Source organism: Rutidosis leptorrhynchoides, chromosome 2 (assembly GCF_046630445.1).
Source record: "Rutidosis leptorrhynchoides isolate AG116_Rl617_1_P2 chromosome 2, CSIRO_AGI_Rlap_v1, whole genome shotgun sequence".
Classification (NCBI taxonomy): Eukaryota; Viridiplantae; Streptophyta; class Magnoliopsida; order Asterales; family Asteraceae; genus Rutidosis; species Rutidosis leptorrhynchoides.
This window is the reverse complement of record NC_092334.1, coordinates 552,791,913-552,815,559: the sequence shown is the minus strand read 5'-3', so window position 1 is coordinate 552,815,559 and position 23,647 is coordinate 552,791,913. Positions and strand designations below refer to the sequence as shown.

Genomic DNA, 23,647 nt, shown 5'->3' with positions numbered 1-23,647 from the left:
AACAAAAAGGATCTAGCGCATGTTTTAGGGATAAAATAAAGTTTGTGGCCATTAAATGAAGACGGATTAAGATTGTGAGATGCATGAATTTTGCAAGATACTAATATTATTAATCGTTTGTAGATTTCTCAAGAGACATTAGTTATTGATAACTTATTTGAAGCCGCAAGCGTTAGGCAAATTTGTTAGTACCATCATTAAATGCATGTCAGGTCTATAGGGAGGCTTATAGGCCATTGGCAGTTCAACAAATGGCTATGCTTCTGTAGTCCTGTTAGATAAGTTTGGCATCTTCAGAAACAAAAACGATACTTCATAAACCCTAATGTAGATTTGCAAGTGTTTGACTTTTAACTAAAAAATGTGAAGCTTTGGGAGTTGATATTTCCAATACAATTTTTGATACATCCACCAAAATTTATTAATTTAACCTTAACGATGTGTAACACAATTTCTTTACTAGTTTGCTTGAATCTATTGAAGAGTATTACTAAAAAATAGCAATAAATGTTGGTGGATTTATAGTTTTGGATGATGGACAAGTTTAATTTCAGGTATGAGTTGATTTTCATATTGGTTTCAATTTCAATACGAGTATTAAATTACAAGTGATTAAGTTATGTAGAAGAGATGCAACAATCTTGAAAGAGAGAAAGATATATAAAGAGAAAAGGTAAATGAGTACTAACAGACAAAAAAAAATAGTAAATGGGGGCATTTTGACATTAAATGGAGCTGAATAAGAACTACAAATGTTTTGTAGATGACTGAAAAAGCAACTGGGACAGGAATTATTTTAAGCTTCAAGTAAACAGGCTTTTGTGGTGACCGAATAAGTCCACTGGGCCGATAAGTTCAAAAACATTGTTTATAAACAGCCCCTAATTCAGGACCTTAGAAATAACAGAAGACAGCCAGTCCCACAACTCCACAAGTCATGGGGTCAGATAATGAATTAAAATCACAACGAATAAAACCTAGCAAACAAGTTTTAGTCAAATTAAATAACAAAAAAAAAAAGTGATATATATACATGAGATGATGACGAAGATTACGTTATGCAGTTATAAACAGGACAATGTAACAACCAGTAAAACCTTCAAATTTAGCATGTTATAACCTCCAAATTGGTAAGTCATGTTGAGATTTTTCCTATGGGTTACCTCCTATTCAGTGATGTTACAGTTATAACATTGTTAATTTGTTTTACACAATCCTATGTGCAAATTATTATTTGTGACTCTACTAAATGCAACATAGTCTGTATCCAATTATCACTCAAACTTAATCAAAAATAATCTTGTTGCCAAAACAACTACATAAACCTAGATATAGATATCCAAGTTAAAAAATAACACATAGTGCTTATTTTAATGTTCTATCTCAAAACCTAAAAAGTTAATGTGCAAAACTTAAAACCATATGAAGAAAAAAAGATTACTGAGAAACTCCAAGCCACTTGGTGAAAATATAAAACTCTGCATAATCACTATCAGAAATCATAGTCTTGTACCATGATTTGCTAGCAGCCTTGATCATGGTAGCTTCCTCCTATTTAATATCAAGTACAAAAAATTGCAGTAAATAAAAATCAAGATTTCAAACAAAGTTCACTCTTAAATATCATATATAAATCTCAATTCAATTTTACATCTCCAAAAGGTCACTAAAACACACATCGTATTTCAATTTACTCTGAGTTTGTACCAGTATAATAACTTTTAATTCTAAACAGGCACACAATGCAACCAAGACTTCCTTCAAATTGTTCAGAGCAAACTGTACACAATTTTATCCAACCACCAAAACTTATCCAAACACCAAAATAAAGATAGTTTTATCACAACAAATCAGTTCCACAGACAAACAAATGGCATTAAAGAAACAAGTTTTGCAGGCATCAAGATACAAATAAAGTAAATTTATATGAACTTTCTGAGTGTCTTCTACTCAAAAGAGCAAAAACATAGATAATAGTTTGAATCTTCTCAAGTTAAGTTGCTATATCATCCACATTTTATCTACCTTCTAGTCAGAGTTACCAAAAACATCTAAATATCAAAACCCTCAAATCAGTAATAAAAAAGTTTTGATCATTTACATCTAAAACAGCACTACAGCTGTCAAACCCCAAAATAGGGCCCGGGGTATTTGTGACTAATTATATCAAAACACAGTTGTATAAACGAGAACGACTCTATATGAGACGTTTTATTGAATTTTGCAGCGGAAGATAAATAGATTACATTGTATTTAGAACATTAAATGTCTTTAATTGATATGATATGTAATGAAGACTTCAAGCATAGCAAGCAATCATCATCAAAGCAGCAGATATACAGCGGAAGCAATATTTAAATATCTGAGAATAAACATGCTTAAAAAGTCAACACGAGGTTGAGTGAGTTCATAGGTTTATCATAAATCAATAGTTCAATATAGCATTAGACCACAAGATTTCAGTTTAAAGTTGATTGATACCCATCATATCAATCTAAAAAGAGTTGCTGTAGTTTGTAATATCGCGACTAAACAGAATTTTACCCCGAGACACCTTGAACAGTCAGTATCAGTTTGAATCATTATTATGTAATCAAAGACCAGAGGTCAAATGATTAGAGACGTTACTCTCAATAGCGTGTGACGACCCGTCCTTATCCCCTGGACGAAGTCATCAACATTTGGTCCCATTGCGATGATCAACTCCAAGTAATGTCCTTAAAATGAGCAAATGCACAGCGGAAGACTTAATTCGTACCTGAGAATAAACATGCTTAAAAGTGTCAACCAAAAGGTTGGTGAGTTCATAGGTTTATCATAATAATCATTTCAATATCTTAATAGACCACAAGATTTCATATACACAAACGTTTTAATAAAAATTATTCTAAGTGGTTGAGCACTTGGTAACCATACTTAACATTTAATCAACGTCGCATATTCCCTTTATTATGAAATCTCACTACACCGTACCAAGTGTAGTCACCGAAACGAAGTACTGTGCAACCGTTGAATACTGGTCGTCCAGTCCGGTTGGGGTTGTCAGGCCCGATAGATCTATCAACAGGATTCGCGTTTACAATACCCATGTAAATAGTAGTTACCAAGCTACAGGAAAATATGCCAGTGGTACAACTCAACGTAGAATATATTTTTAAGTACTTGTGTCTATTTCGTAAATATTTATAAAAGCAGCGCATGTATTCTCAGCCCAAAAATATATATTGCAAAAGTAATTAAAAAGGGAGCAAATGAAACTCACCATACTGTATTTCGTAGTAAAAATACATATAACATCATTTAACAAGTGTACGGTTGATCTTGGATTCACGAACGTATTATTCAATCATGTATATTAATACATATAATGGTAATCGAACAAATTTATATATGTATTTATTTAGTGATATCATTTTAGAACTCATATTCCATTAATATAGTTGTATCATATGTTATTAGGATTATTTTTGATTAATTTTATTTGTTTTTAAAATAATAGTTATAATAATACTAAAATATTGAAGATAATAATAATGTTAAAAATAATAATAATAATAATAATAATAATAATAATAATAATAATAATAATAATAATATTGTTAATACTAATAGTAATAGTAATAATACTGATGATAATAATAATAATAGTAATTCCAAAAATGATAATTTTCATAAAAATGATAATTTTTAATAAAAATACTTTTGTTAATAATAATAATTTTGAAAATGATAATTTAACGGTAATACTTAGTAATAATATTAATAATAATATTAATAGTAATGATAATTCTAACACTCATTTTAATAATAATAAGTATAGTATTTATATTAATAATATTAATAATAATTTTGAAAATGATAATTTAACGGTAATACTTAGTAATAATATTAATAATAATATTAATAGTAATGATAATTCTAACACTCATTTTAATAATAATAAGTATAGTATTTATATTATTAATAATAATAATGAAAATAAACATGTAAAATTGTATACCCTTTTTAAGCCTTTCTTAAAAAGAATTGCCCACAATGGGGCTCGAACCCGAGACCTCTCATTTAAACACAACATGCCCAACCAATACTCTGTAACTTCATTTCTGTTTCAACTCGTTCGATCGTACTTATGTAACTGTTTAACATTAGTTATCATAATACCCTCCCGATTCATGAGGCTTTTCACTTAAATAAAATTGGGCTTCGGCCTAAATAACAAAATTAAACTCGACGGCCTATTAACAGCCCAACTGCAACAGACTTTGGCCATTATCTCATAACAAGCGGATTAGGTGAGGTTTTGGTGTTGGGTTCTTATTTGAAATATAAACAGAATAATTTACCAATAGCACTCGTCATCACCAAACATTATGGTTTCACTTTATGAAACAAGTGGGTGTCATGTGGGGAATACAAACCACAGTAAGCAACGATTTCATTTCTTTTTTTTCTTTCTTTAAATCGATTAGGATAATAACAATCATATAGGATTCGAATAATAAAAGTAACCGAAATATTAACTCATGATATGACTTAAATGTTTTTGTTGTGGGGTGTTTGAATGGGTTACAGAAATATTTGTATAGCAGCAGCCTCGAACAAAACAGAACCGTTTCAGCTGCTACAGTAGCTTTGTTGATTTGAAACAGAAAACAGTTTTAAGAGAGAGAGAGAGCATGAGAGAGAAGGATAGAAAAGTGGTGGTTCATGTTGTTGGTTGTTGATGATTTTCGTTGCTAGTTTGTAGGTTTGTAACCGTAGTTGAAAACAAAAATGTTAAGGTGGTTTGAAGATGAGAGAGAGAAAGACTTAGGGTGACAGTTCAAATGGAGAAAGAAAGGAGGTTTCTTGGTGGTGGTGGCGGTGGATTGATCAAAGTGGCGAAGGTGGTTAGCTTGTGATGGTGTCAGTTATGGTGATCACGACTGCATACAGTAGCAAGAACAGTGGTAGTTTAAGATGTTCAACAGGAGTGGAAACCGAAGAAAACAATAGGGATTTACGGTGGTCTGTGGTGATGGAGAGGTGCTCGGTGGTGTGGTTTTGAGTTTCCATTGAAATAGAAAAACGCAGGTGGTTCTCGTGATCGATGGTGGTGATTGCCGGGTGTTCAAAGGTGGTTCATATGGTGGCCGGTGGAGAGATGGTGGTTAAATAAACCGTCGGTGACTGTGGTGATTCTACATGTGATTTGTATATGTGTGTGTTATCATGTATGCAGTGGTGTGTATATATATAAGATTTATAATAATTAAAAGTAATAATATAATATTCCTAATAGTAATCTCAATGATCCCGTGAAGTTCTCATTCCACAATAATGTCAATATATACACTGTATTGTTACCTATCATTGAGGTAACTAACTAAACAATGATTTCCGATCCATAAAGATCAATATCACAAGGATGTAGTCAAATAAACTCCTAAACTTTTGGTGTTGATATACTTTACATATATATATCTGTTAATAGTAAACAAGGAATAAGGATGATGGTACATGAAACTAACAGAAACCTTTCAATTCACTTTGTATCATTCAAATTAATAGAGTATGATTTTCAAAAAGGTTACAGTAATATGATTGATTAAGATTCAATTATTCATCTCACATTTATGTACCATCGTTAAATTTCGCGTGTTATTTCGTACTTCGTTGTTGATCAGTGACGGATAAAAAGTATTCAGAAAAATCCCATATTTTTACAGTAATTAACTTTCTTTATTTCGCTCATTATGTCATAAAATTCGAGCATTAACTATTAAATAAAAATTACATCAAACGAGTATTACAATCAGTTAATATTTATTTTTAATATATTTTAGTTATATACGAATATATTGTAAATGATTATTATTGTAATATCATATTTTTTTTTATTTTACATAATTAATTCTAACAACTAAATCATTTAGTATTTCAAAATATATATATATATATATATATATATATATATATATATATATATATATATATATATATATATATATATATGTATCTATTTACAAATAGTGGTTCGAGAACAGTCGAAGGTCAATTGAATATATGAAATAGTTCAAAATTTTTGAGACTCAACCTAATAGACTTTACTTATCGTGTCTAAGATATTAAATCGTATCGAGAGTTTGATTTAAAATTAGTCAAAATTTTCCGGGTCGTGACAGTACCTACCCGTAAAAGAAATTTCGTCCCGAAATTTGATCGAGGTCGTCATGGCTAACAATAAGAATTTTTTCATGACGATTAGGAGTTGACAAAATAGGGTTTTATCATTTTTGATTAATATAGATAAAACGATTCGATTACTCGAAGAGTACGAGTGAAGCTATCGCAAAAGAGCGAAATGATAAAATTAAGGTTCGTCTTAACTTTTGACATAGTCATGGTTGATTTTCGGAATTCATGGAATTTAAAGAAAATCTTCTAATCAAAAAGAAAATGTAATAGCACGATTTATTAACAATTTGTTGGAATTACGAGGAAACAGAAATATCAAGGAAATATTTTCGTGATATGCTTAGAAATTAAGTAGAATGAAAGAGTCGTGTAACATGGCACATGATGAGGGTATGATCTCTGAACCATCATCACATTCCCTTAGAAATTCAGCATGACTAACTGTAATATAATCACGTTGGTCAAGCGTCATTATATTATATTAACCCATGCATCAGTTTCCAACACTTCTCCACAATTCATTCATAATTCATACTCAGATTTTACAGAAGTTTCCAATATAATGGAATACAGAAAACACGAAGAGGTAGAAAATTTTGGGCAAGAATATTTATGAAAATATCCTCAGAAATATCGAAGATATTTATGATGATATTTTGGAATTTCTAAGTTCGAAGGTTGATGAAGAAAAATTTTCCGCAAGATTTTAACATGATTTCGGAGCAGGATATTCTCTACAGATTTCATCAGAAACAGAATCATCAGGATTATTTGAATATAGGGTTTGGTTCTTGTATTTGTTTTTGGTCTCCTTCATGGTTAGCTCAATCCGTTTTTCAGTACCAAATTTTCTATCGAGCTTTCCCAACATTCCATTCTTTATCATCAACTTTTAGCCATTAAGACCATCTACAACATGCTGCTTCGTCAGTATTTTCAAAGTTAACAGATCTGGGTCATCGGTTATCAAACCGAGGTGGTTTCAAGAGAATTGTGTTTTTATATGATTAAACGCTGATGGTAGTATGATGGAATATAAAAGGGTTCCCTAGTAACAATAAATGAGTACGTATATATATCAAGGTCATAATAAGGTTGTTTCGAACAAAAAGTCAAAGTTTACTTGTTGGAGCTGTGACAAAATTGGCTAATTTGAAAGGGATTACCCAAATTATTTTGGGTAATAATAACACTAAAGGAATTAGCACAGCTACGTGTTAAACGTTTTCTCAGTTTCCGAGGGTTTTCAGGTGCATAACTATATGCATCAATCTTTTCTTCCGTAGATGAAGTGCGGCTGATTCATCCTCTCGATCGAGGTGTTTTCAAGAATCATGAAAGATTTGAACATGGGTTGGAATCGTTAAGATTCAAATGAGGTTTAAGATGAAATCAAGTAGTAAACTTGAAGAATTGTTTAGTTTCATATGTTATAATCAATATTTTAATTCATTTTAATTGTCCAATGTTATTAGTCCACAGTCGATAGTCCACAGTTAACAGTCCAGTAATTCGTATATATTTTATTATATTATATTTGAATTAATTAATACGTGTCGTGACCCGTATACGTCTCAGACTCGATCACAACTCAAAGTATATATATTATTATAGAATCAATCTCAACCCTGTATAGAGAACTCGATCATTACTGCATATAGAGTGTCTATGGTGATTTCAAATAATATATATAGATGCGTCGATATGATATGTCAAAACCTTGTATACGTGTCCCAATATTTAAAGTGAGTAAAATAAATACAGAAATTAAATGACGATAAATAAAATGCGTAAAGTAAATAACAGAAATTAAATGACGATAAATAAAATTGCGAGAATGTAAATTGCGATAATTAAATTGCGATAAATAAAGTGTAATCAGTTAGCTGGGAACAATTAGCTAGGAACAGTTAGCGTGGATTCTTAACAAAATTTCTCATAGTTAATTTGTTTGTTTCTAACAAATTTTATTTTGTCAAATGTTTCCTTCATTAAGCCACTTGATTTTTGATAAATCAAAATCCAAATATGAAATTGGATGAATATGATTATTCTGCGGTGAATGGATACGTATATCTGTAGATGTAAACAGGATAGTAAATGACTGTTGAATCAGATTTGAAAGAATGTACAGTGTAACTTATTAATGTGAAATCTAAATATTCCTCGGGTATTACCTACCCGTTAAAATATTTTCACCATTAACAATTTGTACGAAAGAATTATTAATTACATTCTTTATGAAAACATATATACATATATATTTTCTTCAGATGTAATCATGAATTTAATGAGTCAGTAAGATATTAAACTTATTTGATTTATCATTAGTACTAGATTACATAATCTCTAAAACTTTAGAAATTACATAATCGCCCTGACGAGCGAAGATAATCGATGTAGAACGATATGTAGAACGAAGATAAAGTAGATAGAACGATACGTAGAACGATGATTATGCTCGAGGTACAGAATGAGATGTTGAGGCATGTGATGTTGAAACTTGAGTTGTTGGTGGTACTGATGTTGATGTTGGTGGTACTGTTAGTGCCGGTGATGCAGCTGGTGCTTGTAAGTTTTGAACCATATTCTCCAAGGTTAGCACTCGAGCTCGAAGTTCTTTAACTTCTTCTACTAACCCTGGTTGGTTATCAGTGTGAGGTAGAGATCAGATATCTTTTCTAGTTCCGTTAATGGTAGTCTCAAGACGAAAAATTCTCGCAAAAAGGGTATAAACGGTGTTGCGAACAGGTTCTCTGGTGAGCGGGTCGAGTACTCCAAGGTTAGGTGGTAGATTCGGTTCATGATATGGAGTACCTTCTTCCCTTCTCCATAGGGTGAGTATGTCGCGAACCCACCTCCATCTTCTCCAGTAATCACGGTAGTTGATTGGTTGGTGTGCTCCCGTCACACTGTCTTCGGAGTCAGAGGAACTTGGACGATTCGTAGAGGCCATCTTTCGCGATCACAGAAAAATATTTTTGGTATGAAACGTTTAGTGACAGCAACTGATAGTTGGATGGTATTCTCAATGCATATTATGCATAGATATATATAGTACCAGGATTCCTTAAATTACGGAGAAATTTACGGGAGATATCAGGCAAAGTTTATCGTAATAGATACGCTAAGATATGAATTAGCAGATACGCTAAGATATGGATTTGTCGGTACACTATCTATGCAATAAAGGCAGTAGGACGTGTCTAGACTTAGAATGATAAGCAGGTAATTTTCGACACGAAATGATAAGCAAAACTTCTGACATGCAGACACGGTCGAAGTCCAGACCCGCTAATGCATCTAAACAACTATCAGCTAGACACACTAATGCAAGACCTGGTTCGCTAAGACCAACGCTCTGATACCACCTGTGACGACCCGTCCTTATCCCCTGGACGAAGTCATCAACATTTGGTCCCATTGCGATGATCAACTCCAAGTAATGTCCTTAAAATGAGCAAATGCACAGCGAAAGACTTAATTCGTACCTGAGAATAAACATGCTTAAAAGTGTCAACCAAAAGGTTGGTGAGTTCATAGGTTTATCATAATAATTATTTCAATATCTTAATAGACCACAAGATTTCATATACACAAACGTTTTAATAAAAATTATTATAAGTGGTTGAGCACTTGGTAACCATACTTAACATTTAATCAACGTCGCATATTCCCTTTATTATGAAATCTCATTACACCGTACCAAGTGTAGTCACCGAAACGAAGTACTGTGCAACCGTTGAATACTGGTCGTCCAGTCCGGTTGGGGTTGTCAGGCCCGATAGATCTATCAACAGGATTCGCGTTTACAATACCCATGTAAATAGTAGTTACCAAGCTACAGGGAAATATGCCAGTGGTACAACTCAACGTAGAATATATTTTTAAGTACTTGTGTCTATTTCGTAAATATTTATAAAAGCAGCGCATATATTCTCAGCCCAAAAATATATATTGCAAAAGTAATTAAAAAGGGAGCAAATGAAACTCACCATACTGTATTTCGTAGTAAAAATACATATAACATCATTTAACAAGTGTACGGTTGATCTTGGATTCACGAACCTATTATTCAATCATGTATATTAATACATATAATGGTAATCGAACAAATTTATATATGTATTTATTTAGTGATATCATTTTAGAACTCATATTCCATTAATATAGTTGTATCATATGTTATTAGGCTTATTTTTGATTAATTTTATTTGTTTTTAAAATAATAGTTATAATAATACTAAAATATTGAAGATAATAATAATATAATAATAATGTTAAAAATAATAATAATAATAATAATAATAATAATAATAATAATAATAATAATAATAATATTGTTAATACTAATAGTAATAGTAATAATACTGATGATAATAATAATAATAGTAATTCCAAAAATGATAATTTTCATAAAAATGATAATTTTTAATAAAAATACTTTTGTTAATAATAATAATTTTGAAAATGATAATTTAACGGTAATAATTAGTAATAATATTAATAATAATATTAATAGTAATGATAATTCTAACACTCATTTTAATAATAATAAGTATAGTATTTATATTAATAATAATAATAATAATTTTGAAAATGATAATTTAACGGTAATACTTAGTAATAATATTAATAATAATATTAATAGTAATGATAATTCTAACACTCATTTTAATAATAATAAGTATAGTATTTATATTATTATTAATAATAATGAAAATAAACATGTAAAATTGTATACCCTTTTTAAAAGCCTTTCTTAAAAAGAATTGCCCACAACGGGGCTCGAACCCGAGACCTCTCATTTAAACACAACATGCCCAACCAATACTCTGTCACTTCATTTCTGTTTCAACTCGTTCGATCGTACTTATGTAACTGTTTAACATTAGTTATCATAATACCCTCCCGATTCATGACGCTTTTCACTTAAATAAAATTGGGTTTCGGCCCAAATAACAAAATTAAACTCGACGGCCTATTAACAGCCCAACTGCAACAGACTTTGGCCATTATCTCATAACAAGCGGATTAGGTGAGGTTTTGGTGTTGGGTTCTTATTTGAAATATAAACAGAATAATTTACCAATAGCACTCGTCATCACCAAACATTATGGTTTCACTTTATGAAATAAGTGGGTGTCATGTGGGGAATACAAACCACAGTAAGCAACGATTTCATTTCTTTTTTTTTTCCTTTAAATCGATTAGGATAATAACAATCATATAGGATTCGAATAATAAAAGTAACCGAAATATTAACTCATGATATGACTTAAATGTTTTTGTTGTAGGGTGTTTGAATGGGTTACAGAAATATTTGTATAGCAGCATCCTCGAACAAAACAGAACCGTTTCAGCTGCTACAGTAGCTTTGTTGATTTGAAACAGAAAACAGTTTTAAGAGAGAGAGAGCATGAGAGAGAAGGATAGAAAAGTGGTGGTTCATGTTGTTGGTTGTTGATGATTTTCGTTGCTAGTTTGTAGGTTTGTAACCGTAGTTGAAAACAAAAATGTTAAGGTGGTTTGAAGATGAGAGAGAGAAAGACTTAGGGTGACAGTTCAAATGGAGAAAGAAAGGAGGTTTCTTGGTGGTGGTGGTGGTGGATTAATCAAAGTGGCGAAGGTGGTTAGCTTGTGATGGTGTCGGTTATCGTGATCACGACTGCATACAGTAGCAAGAACAGTGGTAGTTTAAGATGTTCAACAGGAGTGGAAACCGAAGAAAACAATAGGGATTTACGGTGGTCTGTGGTGATGGAGAGGTGCTCGGTGTTGTGGTTTTGAGTTTCCATTGAAATAGAAAAACGCAGGTGGTTCTCTTGATCAATGGTGGTGATTGCCGGGTGTTCAAAGGTGGTTCATATGGTGGCCGGTGGAGAGATGGTGGTTAAATAAACCGTCGGTGATTGTGGTGATTCTACATGTGATTTGTATATGTGTGTGTTATCATGTATGCAGTGGTGTGTATATATATAAGATTTATAATAATTAAAAGTAATAATATAATATTCCTAATAGTAATCTCAATGATCCCGTGAAGTTCTCATTCCACAATAATGTCAATATATACACTGTATTGTTACCTATCATTGAGGTAACTAACTAAACAATGATTTCCGATCCATAAAGATCAATATCACAAGGATGTAGTCAAATAAACTCCTAAACTTTTGGTGTTGATATACTTTACATATATATCTGTTAATAGTAAACAAGGAATAAGGATGATGGTACATGAAACTAACAGAAACCTTTCAATTCACTTTGTATCATTCAAATTAATAGAGTATGATTTTCAAAAAGGTTACAGTAATATGATTGATTAAGATTCAATTATTCATCTCACATTTATGTACCATCGTTAAATTTTGGGTGTTATTTCGTACTTCGTTGTTGATCAGTGACGGATAAAAAGTATTCAGAAAAATCTCATATTTTTACAGTAATTAACTTTCTTTATTTCGCTCATTATGTCATAAAATTCGAGCATTAACTATTAAATAAAAATTACATCAAACGAGTATTACAATCAGTTAATATTTATTTTTAATATATTTTAGTTATATAAGAATATATTGTAAATGATTATTATTTTAATATCATATTTTTATTTTATTTTACATAATTAATTCTAACAACTAAATCATTTAGTATTTCAATATATATATATATATATATATATATATATATATATATATATATATATATATATATATATATATATATATATATATATATATATATATATATATATACATATGTATCTATTTACAAATAGTGGTTCGTGAACCGTCGAGAACAGTCGAAGGTCAATTGAATATATGAAATAGTTCAAAATTTTTTAGACTCAACCTTATAGACTTTACTTATCGTGTCTAAGATATTAAATCGTATCGAGAGTTTGATTTAAAATTAGTCGAAATTTTCCGGGTCGTGACATAGCGGTATTCATAATAACTAAGTTTGCGTTCACCAAGAAATTAACGATATTACGGCAGGGATTTAGCATGACAAAGCACGTATTCAGCATAAAAGTTTGAGTACTTGTGTCTAACATGTAAAACAGTTATAAAAGTTGCGCATGTATTCTCAGCCCAAAAATATAGATAAAAAGGAAGCTATGAAAACTCACGATACGATACGATAGTTTGTAGTAATTATGCGTATGATGGCACCGAATAAGTGTAGGGTTGTCCTTGGATTCACGAACCTATATCTAGTATATTTATTAACACATATAATCGAAATCGAACGAACATATATTTTATTGTTAGTGATATAGCTTTTGTATTTTATTATTTAATTGAAGGTATTTATTTTGTATATTTAAAAATACATAAGAAATTTTATATAGTTAAGTTATGTATTTTAAATATATTTTTTATGTATATTATTTGTTTGTTAAAACAGTAGTTATAATAATACTAAGATAATATTAGTAAAAATAATAATAATGATAGTATAAATTTTAATATTAATGATTTTAATATTAATGATAGTTTTATTAATAACTCCTATAATTTTAATTCTAATAATAATACTTGTAGTTTTTAAATGAAAAATTTAATAACAATGGTAATGAAAATAATCATTTTGATAATAATACTTCACACTTAATAATAATAATAATTATAAAAATCTTATTACTAATGATAATTTTAATAACAATACTAAAAAAAATATTAATAATAAGATTAATGAAAATAATAATAACTTTTATTATTTTCATAATAATAATAATAATAATTATAATAATAATTATAATAATAATAATAATAATAATAATAATAATAATAATAATAATAATAATAATTAATAATAATAAAAATAAAAATAGAGTTGGAACTACCTTAGAAGTCTTTCTAAAAATAATATGCCCAAGACGGGACTCGAACCCGTGACCTCTCGTTAACCCGAACACCCCTCAAACCACTCGACCATGTCTGTTTTTCTGTTTTAATTTATAACCGGTTTTATTTAAACCCAATTATCCTATGTTACTCTTCTTCTTCCTCACTTTGAAAGTCGACCAGGAAAAATCAGAGTTCGATTCCTTCTAATCAACAATTTATTAAAGACTCTATGATTTCAAACAACAACCTTAATGTGAAAATAGATTATGTACAGAAATAAAAAAAAATAAAGGAACTGAAACAGAAAAATAGTCGATGTATAACTCAAACATCAATTTCATTTTTCAAAATGTTTTAGATCATACTTTCTTCATGAAAAAGGTTTTAAATCGCTCATATAAACTTTCTCAATCGTTAATTTTAATGAAAACATCGAAACGACTTCGAATTTCTTGATGAACACATCCTTTGACTTTTTTTAAAATAAAGTTTGACTCCAAAATTAAGATTCGTTATGAGGAATTGGGATATGAAATTTTGCAGGAAGTTTGACTAGATGAATCCTAACACAACTACATTTATACATTTTGATATGGAATTCGAATTTGATTTATGGCAGGACTATACAAGAATAGAGGTCGACGAGGACAAATATATATATTTCTATTTTGATTTCTCCTTTGCAGCAATCTACTACCATATATATAAATGATAATGATAATGTCATTCGACTGGAACATGATTGGAACTCCATATTACAGAATTGGATTGATTTTTTTATAATGTAAAATGTGGGTGTCGACTCCTAATTCCATCAGACAGAAATATATAAAATAAAATAGAGCAAATAAAATAAATAAAAAAATTGGAAAGCAGATGTCAATGGATACGATCAGGAAAGGGAACAAAAATATTCAGATCGTGATAGATAAAAAAAACTAAAAAAAAAACAGATAATGATATACCTAAATTAGGTATCTGTCTCTTTTCCTTTTTATTTAATTAATAATTATATTAATAATAATAATAATAATATTAATAATACTAATTATATTAATAATGATTTTTAATAATAATAAAAATATTGATAATAAAAATGATAATAATAGTATTATTAATGATAATGATAAAAGATTGTATTATTTTTATAATAATAATAATATTGATATTAATGATAATGATATTTTATTATATTAATGTTCATGTTAAGTATTAACAATAATATTAATAATAATGTTAATGATATATTATGTTAATGATATTACTAACCATCATAATAGATGATAAATAATGATAATAATAATTTTGATAATAATAATAGCAATATTAATAATAGTATTGTTTTTAACAATACTGATAATGATAATTGTAAATGATAATGATAATATTGTTAAATATAATAATAAAAGTAATAATATAACAGCAATATTATCTTGTATAAAGTTTTACATTTTTAATTATAACAATTAAGTCGTATTATATTTCAAGTTTATATATTCATTTAAAATTATTTGTTCGTGAATCGTCGGAATTGGTCAAAGATAATTGAAACATCTCAAAATTTTGTTTAAATTTTATCGGAAATTTCCGGGTTGTTATTGTACCTACCCGTTAAAAGAAATTTCGTCCCGAAATTTAGTTGTTGCCATTAATCGGCATTGTTTGTAAACAGGTGAGGATATTTTCATTTTATTTGGTCTTCACGTTCCCAGGTATACTCGGGGCCTTGCATGAATTTCAACGGATAGAATATTGTTTTGTTTTAAGAGTTTAAATCATATGATCCATAAATTCTACGAAGTGCATTTTATTATTAATGCGGAGGTTATCTAAAGGATTTACAAGAGTGTCATTGATTAGGTTTCCTCAGAAAGAGATGATGACGCTATACAAGCATTTCAATACATATCAAATGTGTTATGAATAATATTGAGCTTATTTAAACCTTGAGCGTTTATGTCACAATATTAGAGTAGACAAAATAGAGAAGAGTTCATGAAAATCATAGTCATGAAATTTGATAGAGATCGTCATTCTTTACAACAAGAATGATGAATATGAGTTGAAAATTAGAGTTTTATCGACATTAAACAATATGGATAAAGTAATTCGATTATAGAAAGAGTATAAACGAAGCTATCGTAAAAGATTGAAATGAGAAAATTAAATGTTTGCCTTATCTTTTGACATGGTTAAAGTTGATTTCCAGAATTCAAGGGATTTAAAGAAATCTTCATAATCTTTATAAGATTTGATTCTCCAGTAATTACGGAAATTAGGATTTTCTTTGATTAAATGCGGTGAATTGCATCGATTGTTATGTTTGGAATTTTTGCTATAAATTAGCTTCTTCCGTTTCATTATCTTCACTACTTCTATACTTTCTTCCTAACTTCATACTTCCAAAAGATTTGTTAATATGCTCAATCCAGTTCTTGTTCTTGACCTTATATTGGTTATCGCCACAATCTTCCTTCTTTTCCAACTCCCACTAGAGGAGTCTGTTATGCTCTAGGATTTATTGTGTTTTTAGTTCTCCCGTGTCTTTATATTTCTATACGCAGTGATATACACGGTTTGTAATTTCAATGTTGTTATCGGGCTTTATATTTTCCCTTATATGTCGAAGCTTCATGCTTTTGTAAAGCAAGTAATGGTCCAGAATTCGTAGGTATGAAGTTTCGAATGAACCTAATGTTCTAAGCAGAAAGGAACGTAATATCATGATTTGATTTGTTAAATTACCAGAATCACTGAGAATAGAACTATCAAAAATATATGTTCTTGATATGTTCAGAGATTAAGTAGAATGTAAGAGTCGTGTAACATGGCAAATGATGATTATAGAGTCTATGAATCATCATCTTCCATTAAAAATTTAGCATGACTTATTGTAATATAATCACGTTGGCCTAACGTCCTTATATTATACTAACTCATGCTTCAATTCCCAACACTACTTCAAATCATTCACAATTTATACTTAGGTTTTACAGAAGTTTCCTATATAATGTAATACAAATAGCACAAAGAGGTATATAATTTCGGACTAGAATATTTATGAAAATATCTTCAGAAATATCGAAGATATTTATGATGATATTTCGGAATTTCTAAGTTAGAAAGTTGGTGAAGAAAAATTTTCTGCAAGCTTTTAACATGACTTCGGAGCAAGATATTCTCTAAAGATTTCATCGGATCCAGAATTACCTGGATTCTTTGAATATAGGGTTTGGTCCTTGTATTTGTCCTTGGTCTCCTTCATGGTTAGCTCAATCTATTTTTCAGTTCCAAATCTGAGCTTTTTCAATACGTCATTCTTTATCATCAAACTTTTGACCATTAAGACCATCTATAGCTTTGATGTTTCCTCTGCATTTAATGCAGTCATATTTGAATCATTGGTTATCAATCCGAGATGGTTTCAAGAAATTTCGTTTTTAGATGATTAAACGCTGATTGTGATCGTCAAGATACAAAGGATGTTTTCAAGAATTTTGAATTTAAAGTGTTTAAGCGTAAGATGTATCCATCAATGGATCTAACGGTTGTCGAAGAAATGATAATTTCGGTGGTTTGATGTGATAATTCATCACAGAATACGAATGAATACAATTCATAAGAATCAGAATTGAAGAATGTACAATGTAACATATTAATGTGAGATATAAATATTTCTAGGGTATTACCTACCCGTTAAAATATTTTCACAATTAACAGTTTGTACAAAAGAGTTTTAATTACAGTCTTTATGAAAATATACGTACAAATATATTTTCCTTCAGATGTAATTATGGATTTAATGAGTTAATATAATATTAAACTCATTTGATTTACGGTTGAAACGAGAATGAATAATCTCCAAAACCTTAGAGATTTCATAATTGTTGCGAAATATTTCGCTACTGAAGTTATGAATCAATACATTTATCGTTACACTTGATTTATTATGAAATGGAGTTTATTGTGTTGAAGCATTGATTAACAATTGTTAAGTCATTAACGAAGGGTGTACATCATAGCATATTAGTGATATGAATTAACCAAGTAGTACTTACTAGTTAAGATTCACACGTAATTGCTTAGTACGACAAGATTTATTATTGTTCCAAATCATATATATATAAAGTATACATATATAATTCTTCACTAAGAATGAGTCAATACATCTTAACTCATTATTGCTAATATTCCTTAGTATCTTTGGGGCATATGATGTTGATATCCGAGGTACCGAGTGTGATGTTGAGGCTTGGAATGCTGATGTTGTTGTTGGTGAAGCTGATGCTGTTGTTTGTGATGCTGATGGTGCAGATGGTACTGGTGTTGCTGTTGCTGATACTGGTGCCTTCAGTGCTTGCGGTTTTGGTGATGTTGGTGGTATTGCTGGTACTGGTGGTGCTGGTTATGCTGCTGGTGCTGCTGATGCTTGTAGAATTTGCACCATATTCTCCAGAGCTACCACTCGAGCGCGAAGCTCGTTGACTTCTTCTATTATTCCGGGATGATTGGCGGTTGGAACAAGGGGGTGAATAAGATCTAAAATCTTCGATATTATATATTCGTAACGGGATACCCTGGAAAGAAGAGAGAAAATGGTGTTTCGAACTGGTTCGCCGGTAAGTGCTTCAGGTTCTTCTCCAAGAGGTGAATTTGGTTGGTGGAAGGGATCACCTACTTCTTGCCTCCATTGATTGAGTCGACTACGAACCCATCCCCAATTCATCCAGAATAGATGATGACTAATTGGTCTGTTCTTTCCGGTTACGCTGCCATTGGAGCTCGAGGAGTTCGAGGAATCCATATTATGTGTTTGGAGTAGGGTTTGATATGAAATGAGTGATGGATACTGAATGATATATTCGTTTCTTTGAATAAGTATATATAGCAAAAGATTTTCGTAATTTACAGAGGAAATTTAGAAAAAGTGTTAAAAAGTGTATTGGGATAGATATCATAAGATATGATGTGTCTATACTCCGTTTATGCAATAATGGCAGTATGACGTGTCGAGATTTAAAAATGATAAGTATGTAATCAGATAAACTTTTGATTAAAGACTTTCAATTCGTAATGGCCTATTCAGGTCTAGGGGCTTGAGCTATAGGATCCTTTAAATCGGTAATCCAAACCCTTCCATTCTAGAGTTTCGTAGACGCCACTCGTCAAGAAAATTCAATGAGCAAAAATAACGAGAAAGCAAAGATTTTGAAAGTAATGAATATAAATAGTAGAGATTTCAAGAATCATGGATAACATTTCATGTAATACATATGTAATACACAAAACCATGATAGATGACAAAGGAATGTCGAGAATTTCAAAAATCATGGTGTCGCATTTAAATGTGGTGGCAGAATTGGATAGTACTTAGGAAAGTGAGCAGAGTTCTTAGATTGGTTTGACATTCTAAGATATGTAAAGTTTCTAAAGTATAGTGTAGCATTTAACAATTAAAAGCAACAATTAAAGGCACTATGGTCAAGGAAAGTTGTAGTCCTACATTGCTAAGGTACCTAATTGTATAAGGCACACATAAAATGCAATCCTGGTTCTCTACAACAACCTGCTCGGATACCAATCTATCACACCCCCAAATAGGGCCTGGGGTATTTGTGACTAATTATATCAAATCACAGTTGTATAAACGAGAACGACTCTATATGAGACGTTTTATTGAGTTTTGCAGCGGAAGATAATGTTACATCCCGTTTTCCTCGGATATGACTTAAGGCGCGTAATTAACCTTGTGTACGTTTATTATTGCATCTATAATCGTTTATTTTAGTTTAATGTGTGGAAATATTGGAAAATGGTTTGATCAGGCCTTCTTTCGCGTCTGAGTGAGTTTCATCGCGTCCTGGTGCGTCGCGATATGCGACAAAGTGGGCTGGAACGCGACAGCTCTAGAACCCCCAGTTCTGTCGAGGTTATCGCGTTCTGTTGTGGTTTGTCACGTTTGGGCGTCGTGTTACGTGACAGGTTGTCGCGAAATGCGACAGATGTCGCTGTTTAACAAATTTGACCCAATTTAAATGGCATCTTTGAGGGTGTTCAAGTCTTTTCACTTGTGGACGGTTTTAGATCTAGAAAACTGATAAATGAGTTATCCTAACTCATTTAACACATCTTCACCTACACCACATTCAATTTGAGAGAGAGAGAGAGTTAGGGTTTAGTGAGAGAAAGCTCACTTGGAAAAGAAGGAGACCAAATCTCACCCGAATCCAAGTTTTAAAGTTGTTCCCTACGTCTCTAGCTACGTTGTGATTGTATTGGTAAGTCTTAACTTTATGTTTTGAGTTTTAATTTGTTTAAGCTAGGGTTTGGTTCATGTGGGGTATGTATGACCCATTTGAGGGTAAAATGGGTGAATTTGGGTTATGTTATTGTTATGAAACCCTAATGGCCACAATCTAGGGTTTTGGCCTTGTGATTTGAGGTTGTAAGTGTCAATTGGTGTTGTTAGTCACTAATGCACTTTAAGATTTATGAAAGAAGTGTTAATGGTTAAGTTTGACTTGATTGTGAGTCTAAGTAATATAAAATGGGTCAAAATGTACTAGTTGACCTAATTAGATAAAATAGGTATGGATTACCCTAAGTTTTGTGCTAATTGAAGTTAATAGACATTAATTTACTAGTCTTAGTGATTAAAGTCGAGTCTTGGCCATTTATGGGCGGTTGTGTGTAGTTAAGTCATTTAATGCAAATTGGGTCATTAAATGCTCAAGTGGGAGTATTGTGGTTAATCCCACTAGTTGTGAAATTGAATGTGCACTTAATGATTTAGGTACATTGCGTTGAAGCTCGGAAGTGCTAAATCATCATCCTTGTGACAATGTGAGTGGAATAATTATATATGCATGTATATGATTTATTTGCTTGTGAGGTATGGGTTATAGTTCGATGTTGACGATACCATACCCTAGAGTATATTGTGATGTTGATGAGTGTTTAAAGTTCGTTGTTGACGATACCTCATACGTATGGAATTAAAGTTCGATGTTGACGATGCCATACGATTATTGTAGTGACGTTGATGAGGGTTTAAAGTTCGTTGTTGACGATACCTCATATGTGGGTTTAAAGTTCGGTGTTGACGATACCACATTAAAATAGGCGAATGGGATTTAAGTTCGATGTTGACGATACCATTCGTTGGGCTAGCCTTGAGATCTTGAGTACTACGGATATTGTGAACATCATCGTTATACTTGTGTTTTAGCATATTGTATTGTTGTGATATAAGCTATTGTTATACTAGCCTTGTTATCGTGATACTTAGCGTTATACATGTGAAGGGTATGCTAATTAGGTAACTAGTATGTATGCGGATTTGGTAAGTGTTTGCAAGTAAGTAGGTTATATATATGTATGTATAATTGTTGCACTCACTAAGCCTTGCTTACCCTCTCGTTGTTTACCATTTTATAGGTTCCGGCTTGGACAAGGGTAAGGGCATACGTTTGGACTAGTGGTCTCCCGCTTATGTTGTCGGGGGTGCTTTTGGTGTTAGCTTTTGAAATTGGCCTAACGTTTTGGGTAGTTTAGCCCCAAACCATGCCCGAGGTCGTTTGGATTATAAACTATCATTGTAGTGGATCAAACTTGTATAAAACTTAATTAATGGCCTTCGTGCTTTTTTGTAAACGTTTAAGTTGATGTACGTTTAAATGGAACTTGTGGAATGATTTACATATTTAATTGGCGCGTAAATGTGTACTATAATAAAAAAAAATTTATCGTATGGAATATGGGTTGGGTTGTTTCAAGTGGTATCAGAGCATGGTCTAAGGGATTTAGGCGACTTTAGATAGGTGCCTAGACTTGGACTTTATTGTGTGAGCGCTTTATGCGGGACTTGTAGGACTTTGGGTCTAATCGGGAATTGTTAGTGCTTTGGTTTATGTGAACTAACCTTGTGCTAATTGTTTTGTGTTGTGTTTAGCAATCATCAAGCAAGACGGACGTTGTACTAGCGAGTTAATGCGACGTGCTCACGTAACAACGATTAGCTACCGTTGTTACGGGTGCAAATCGTGTCAAACAAGTAATGTACGACGATTGTCGAGCGAGATGGAGTAGTGTGGTGTACATGTATATACTTACATGTTATGTCTTTTCGTTCTTTGTTTAATCTTTTCCGTTTTATAGAATGAAGACGAGAAACGGACACGATAATGATAACGGTGGTACGAGTGAGGATGTTGAACTCACGGCCAAGGTTGAGGCCATCTTTAAAAATTTAAAGAAGGATTTTCTTGACAATGTCCGGAAGGTCTTCCAAGAGTCGGTCGAGGGACAAGTGACCGAAATGATCAACAATCGAATGAAAGCCGCAATAGAGGAGGCTTTAGTGGCTATAAACATTTATCCTCGAGGCGAAGGGGGTGAAGGTAATGGTGGGGGTGGAAGGCGGGACTTCCACTACAAGAATTTCAAGGATACTCAACCTCCGATGTTTAATGGGGTGAGGGATCCATTGAAAAGCACTTGTTGGATTTCCGATATCGAGGGAGCTTTTCGTACCGCGGAATGTCCTCCCGAGAAGAAGACGAGATATGGGTCTAGCATGTTACGTGAAGAAAGAAAGTTGTGGTGGGACGATAAAATCAAGTTGTATGGTGAAGAGCAATGCATGAGCTTGACATGGGAGGAGTTTAAGAAGGAATTCTTCCAAGAATACCGAACTTCTTCTGACCTTGATAGAATCCGGGACGAGTTGCATCATTTGCAACAAGGTTCGATGGACTTGGTTACTCTCAAGTCTACCTTTTTGGCAAAGACTCGCTTTTGCCCGGAATATGTTGGTGACGATCACAAGCTAATGAAAGATTTCTACCGTACCTTGAACGATGAGTTAAAGGGTAAGATTAGTCGGGGAATGTCTAAGACTTTTGAAGAGCTATTCGAGTTGGCTCGGGGTTTTGAACCGGAGGTTCCGAGAAAGAGTGATTTCACTTTTTCAAAAAGAAAGTTTGAAGGTTCGAGTTATTCGAATTTTTCAAATAAAAAGAACAAGAACAAAAAGGGTTCCGAAAGTGTCAATAGTGTGAAGAAGGGCGCTACCGGTGGTTTTGGGAACTTTTTCCCTACTTGCTACAATTGTGGGGTACGTGGACATATGGCTCGAGATTGCCCGAAGCCAAATTCAACAAACAAGCTCACTTGTTTTAATTGCAACAAAGAAGGACACCGAAAGTCAGAGTGTCCCGATTTGAACAACGATAATGTTAAAAGACTAGAGAAGGCGACGGGTACGGCTCGAGGTCGCAACTATTTGATGACCAATGACGAAGCCAAACAATCAAACGAAGTAGTCTCAGGTACTTTCATGGTCAATTCTAATCCGGCAAGGATTTTATTTGATAGCGGTGCAAATTTGTCGTTTGTGTCTCCAAAATTTGTGCCTAAACTTGATAGACCGTTAGCTAATTTAAGTCGTCCGGTAGAAGTTGAAATAGCGGACGGCAAGACGGTGCTAGTGGTTGATGTGTGTAAGAATTGTGATGTCATTTTTGGTGCCGAAAACTTTAAAATTGATCTCATCCCTATGACTTTGGGCGATTTTGATATCGTTGTTGGTATGGATTGGCTCGATCGAAATA

The 23,647-nt window shown here is 31.9% G+C and overlaps 1 protein-coding gene across 1 annotated transcript in view; it reads right to left on the bottom strand.

Moving 5' to 3' along the window:
- Positions 1–1,278: 1,278 nt before the first annotated feature.
- LOC139889691 (large ribosomal subunit protein uL4-like) overlaps positions 1,279–23,647 on the bottom strand; it is a 116,861-nt gene continuing 94,492 nt past the window's right edge. The window contains exon 3 of the mRNA XM_071872627.1: positions 1,279–1,551. Within this exon, the coding sequence (XP_071728728.1) occupies positions 1,438–1,551 (114 nt within the window). The 3' untranslated portion in view covers positions 1,279–1,437. The remainder of the gene's footprint in view (positions 1,552–23,647) is intronic.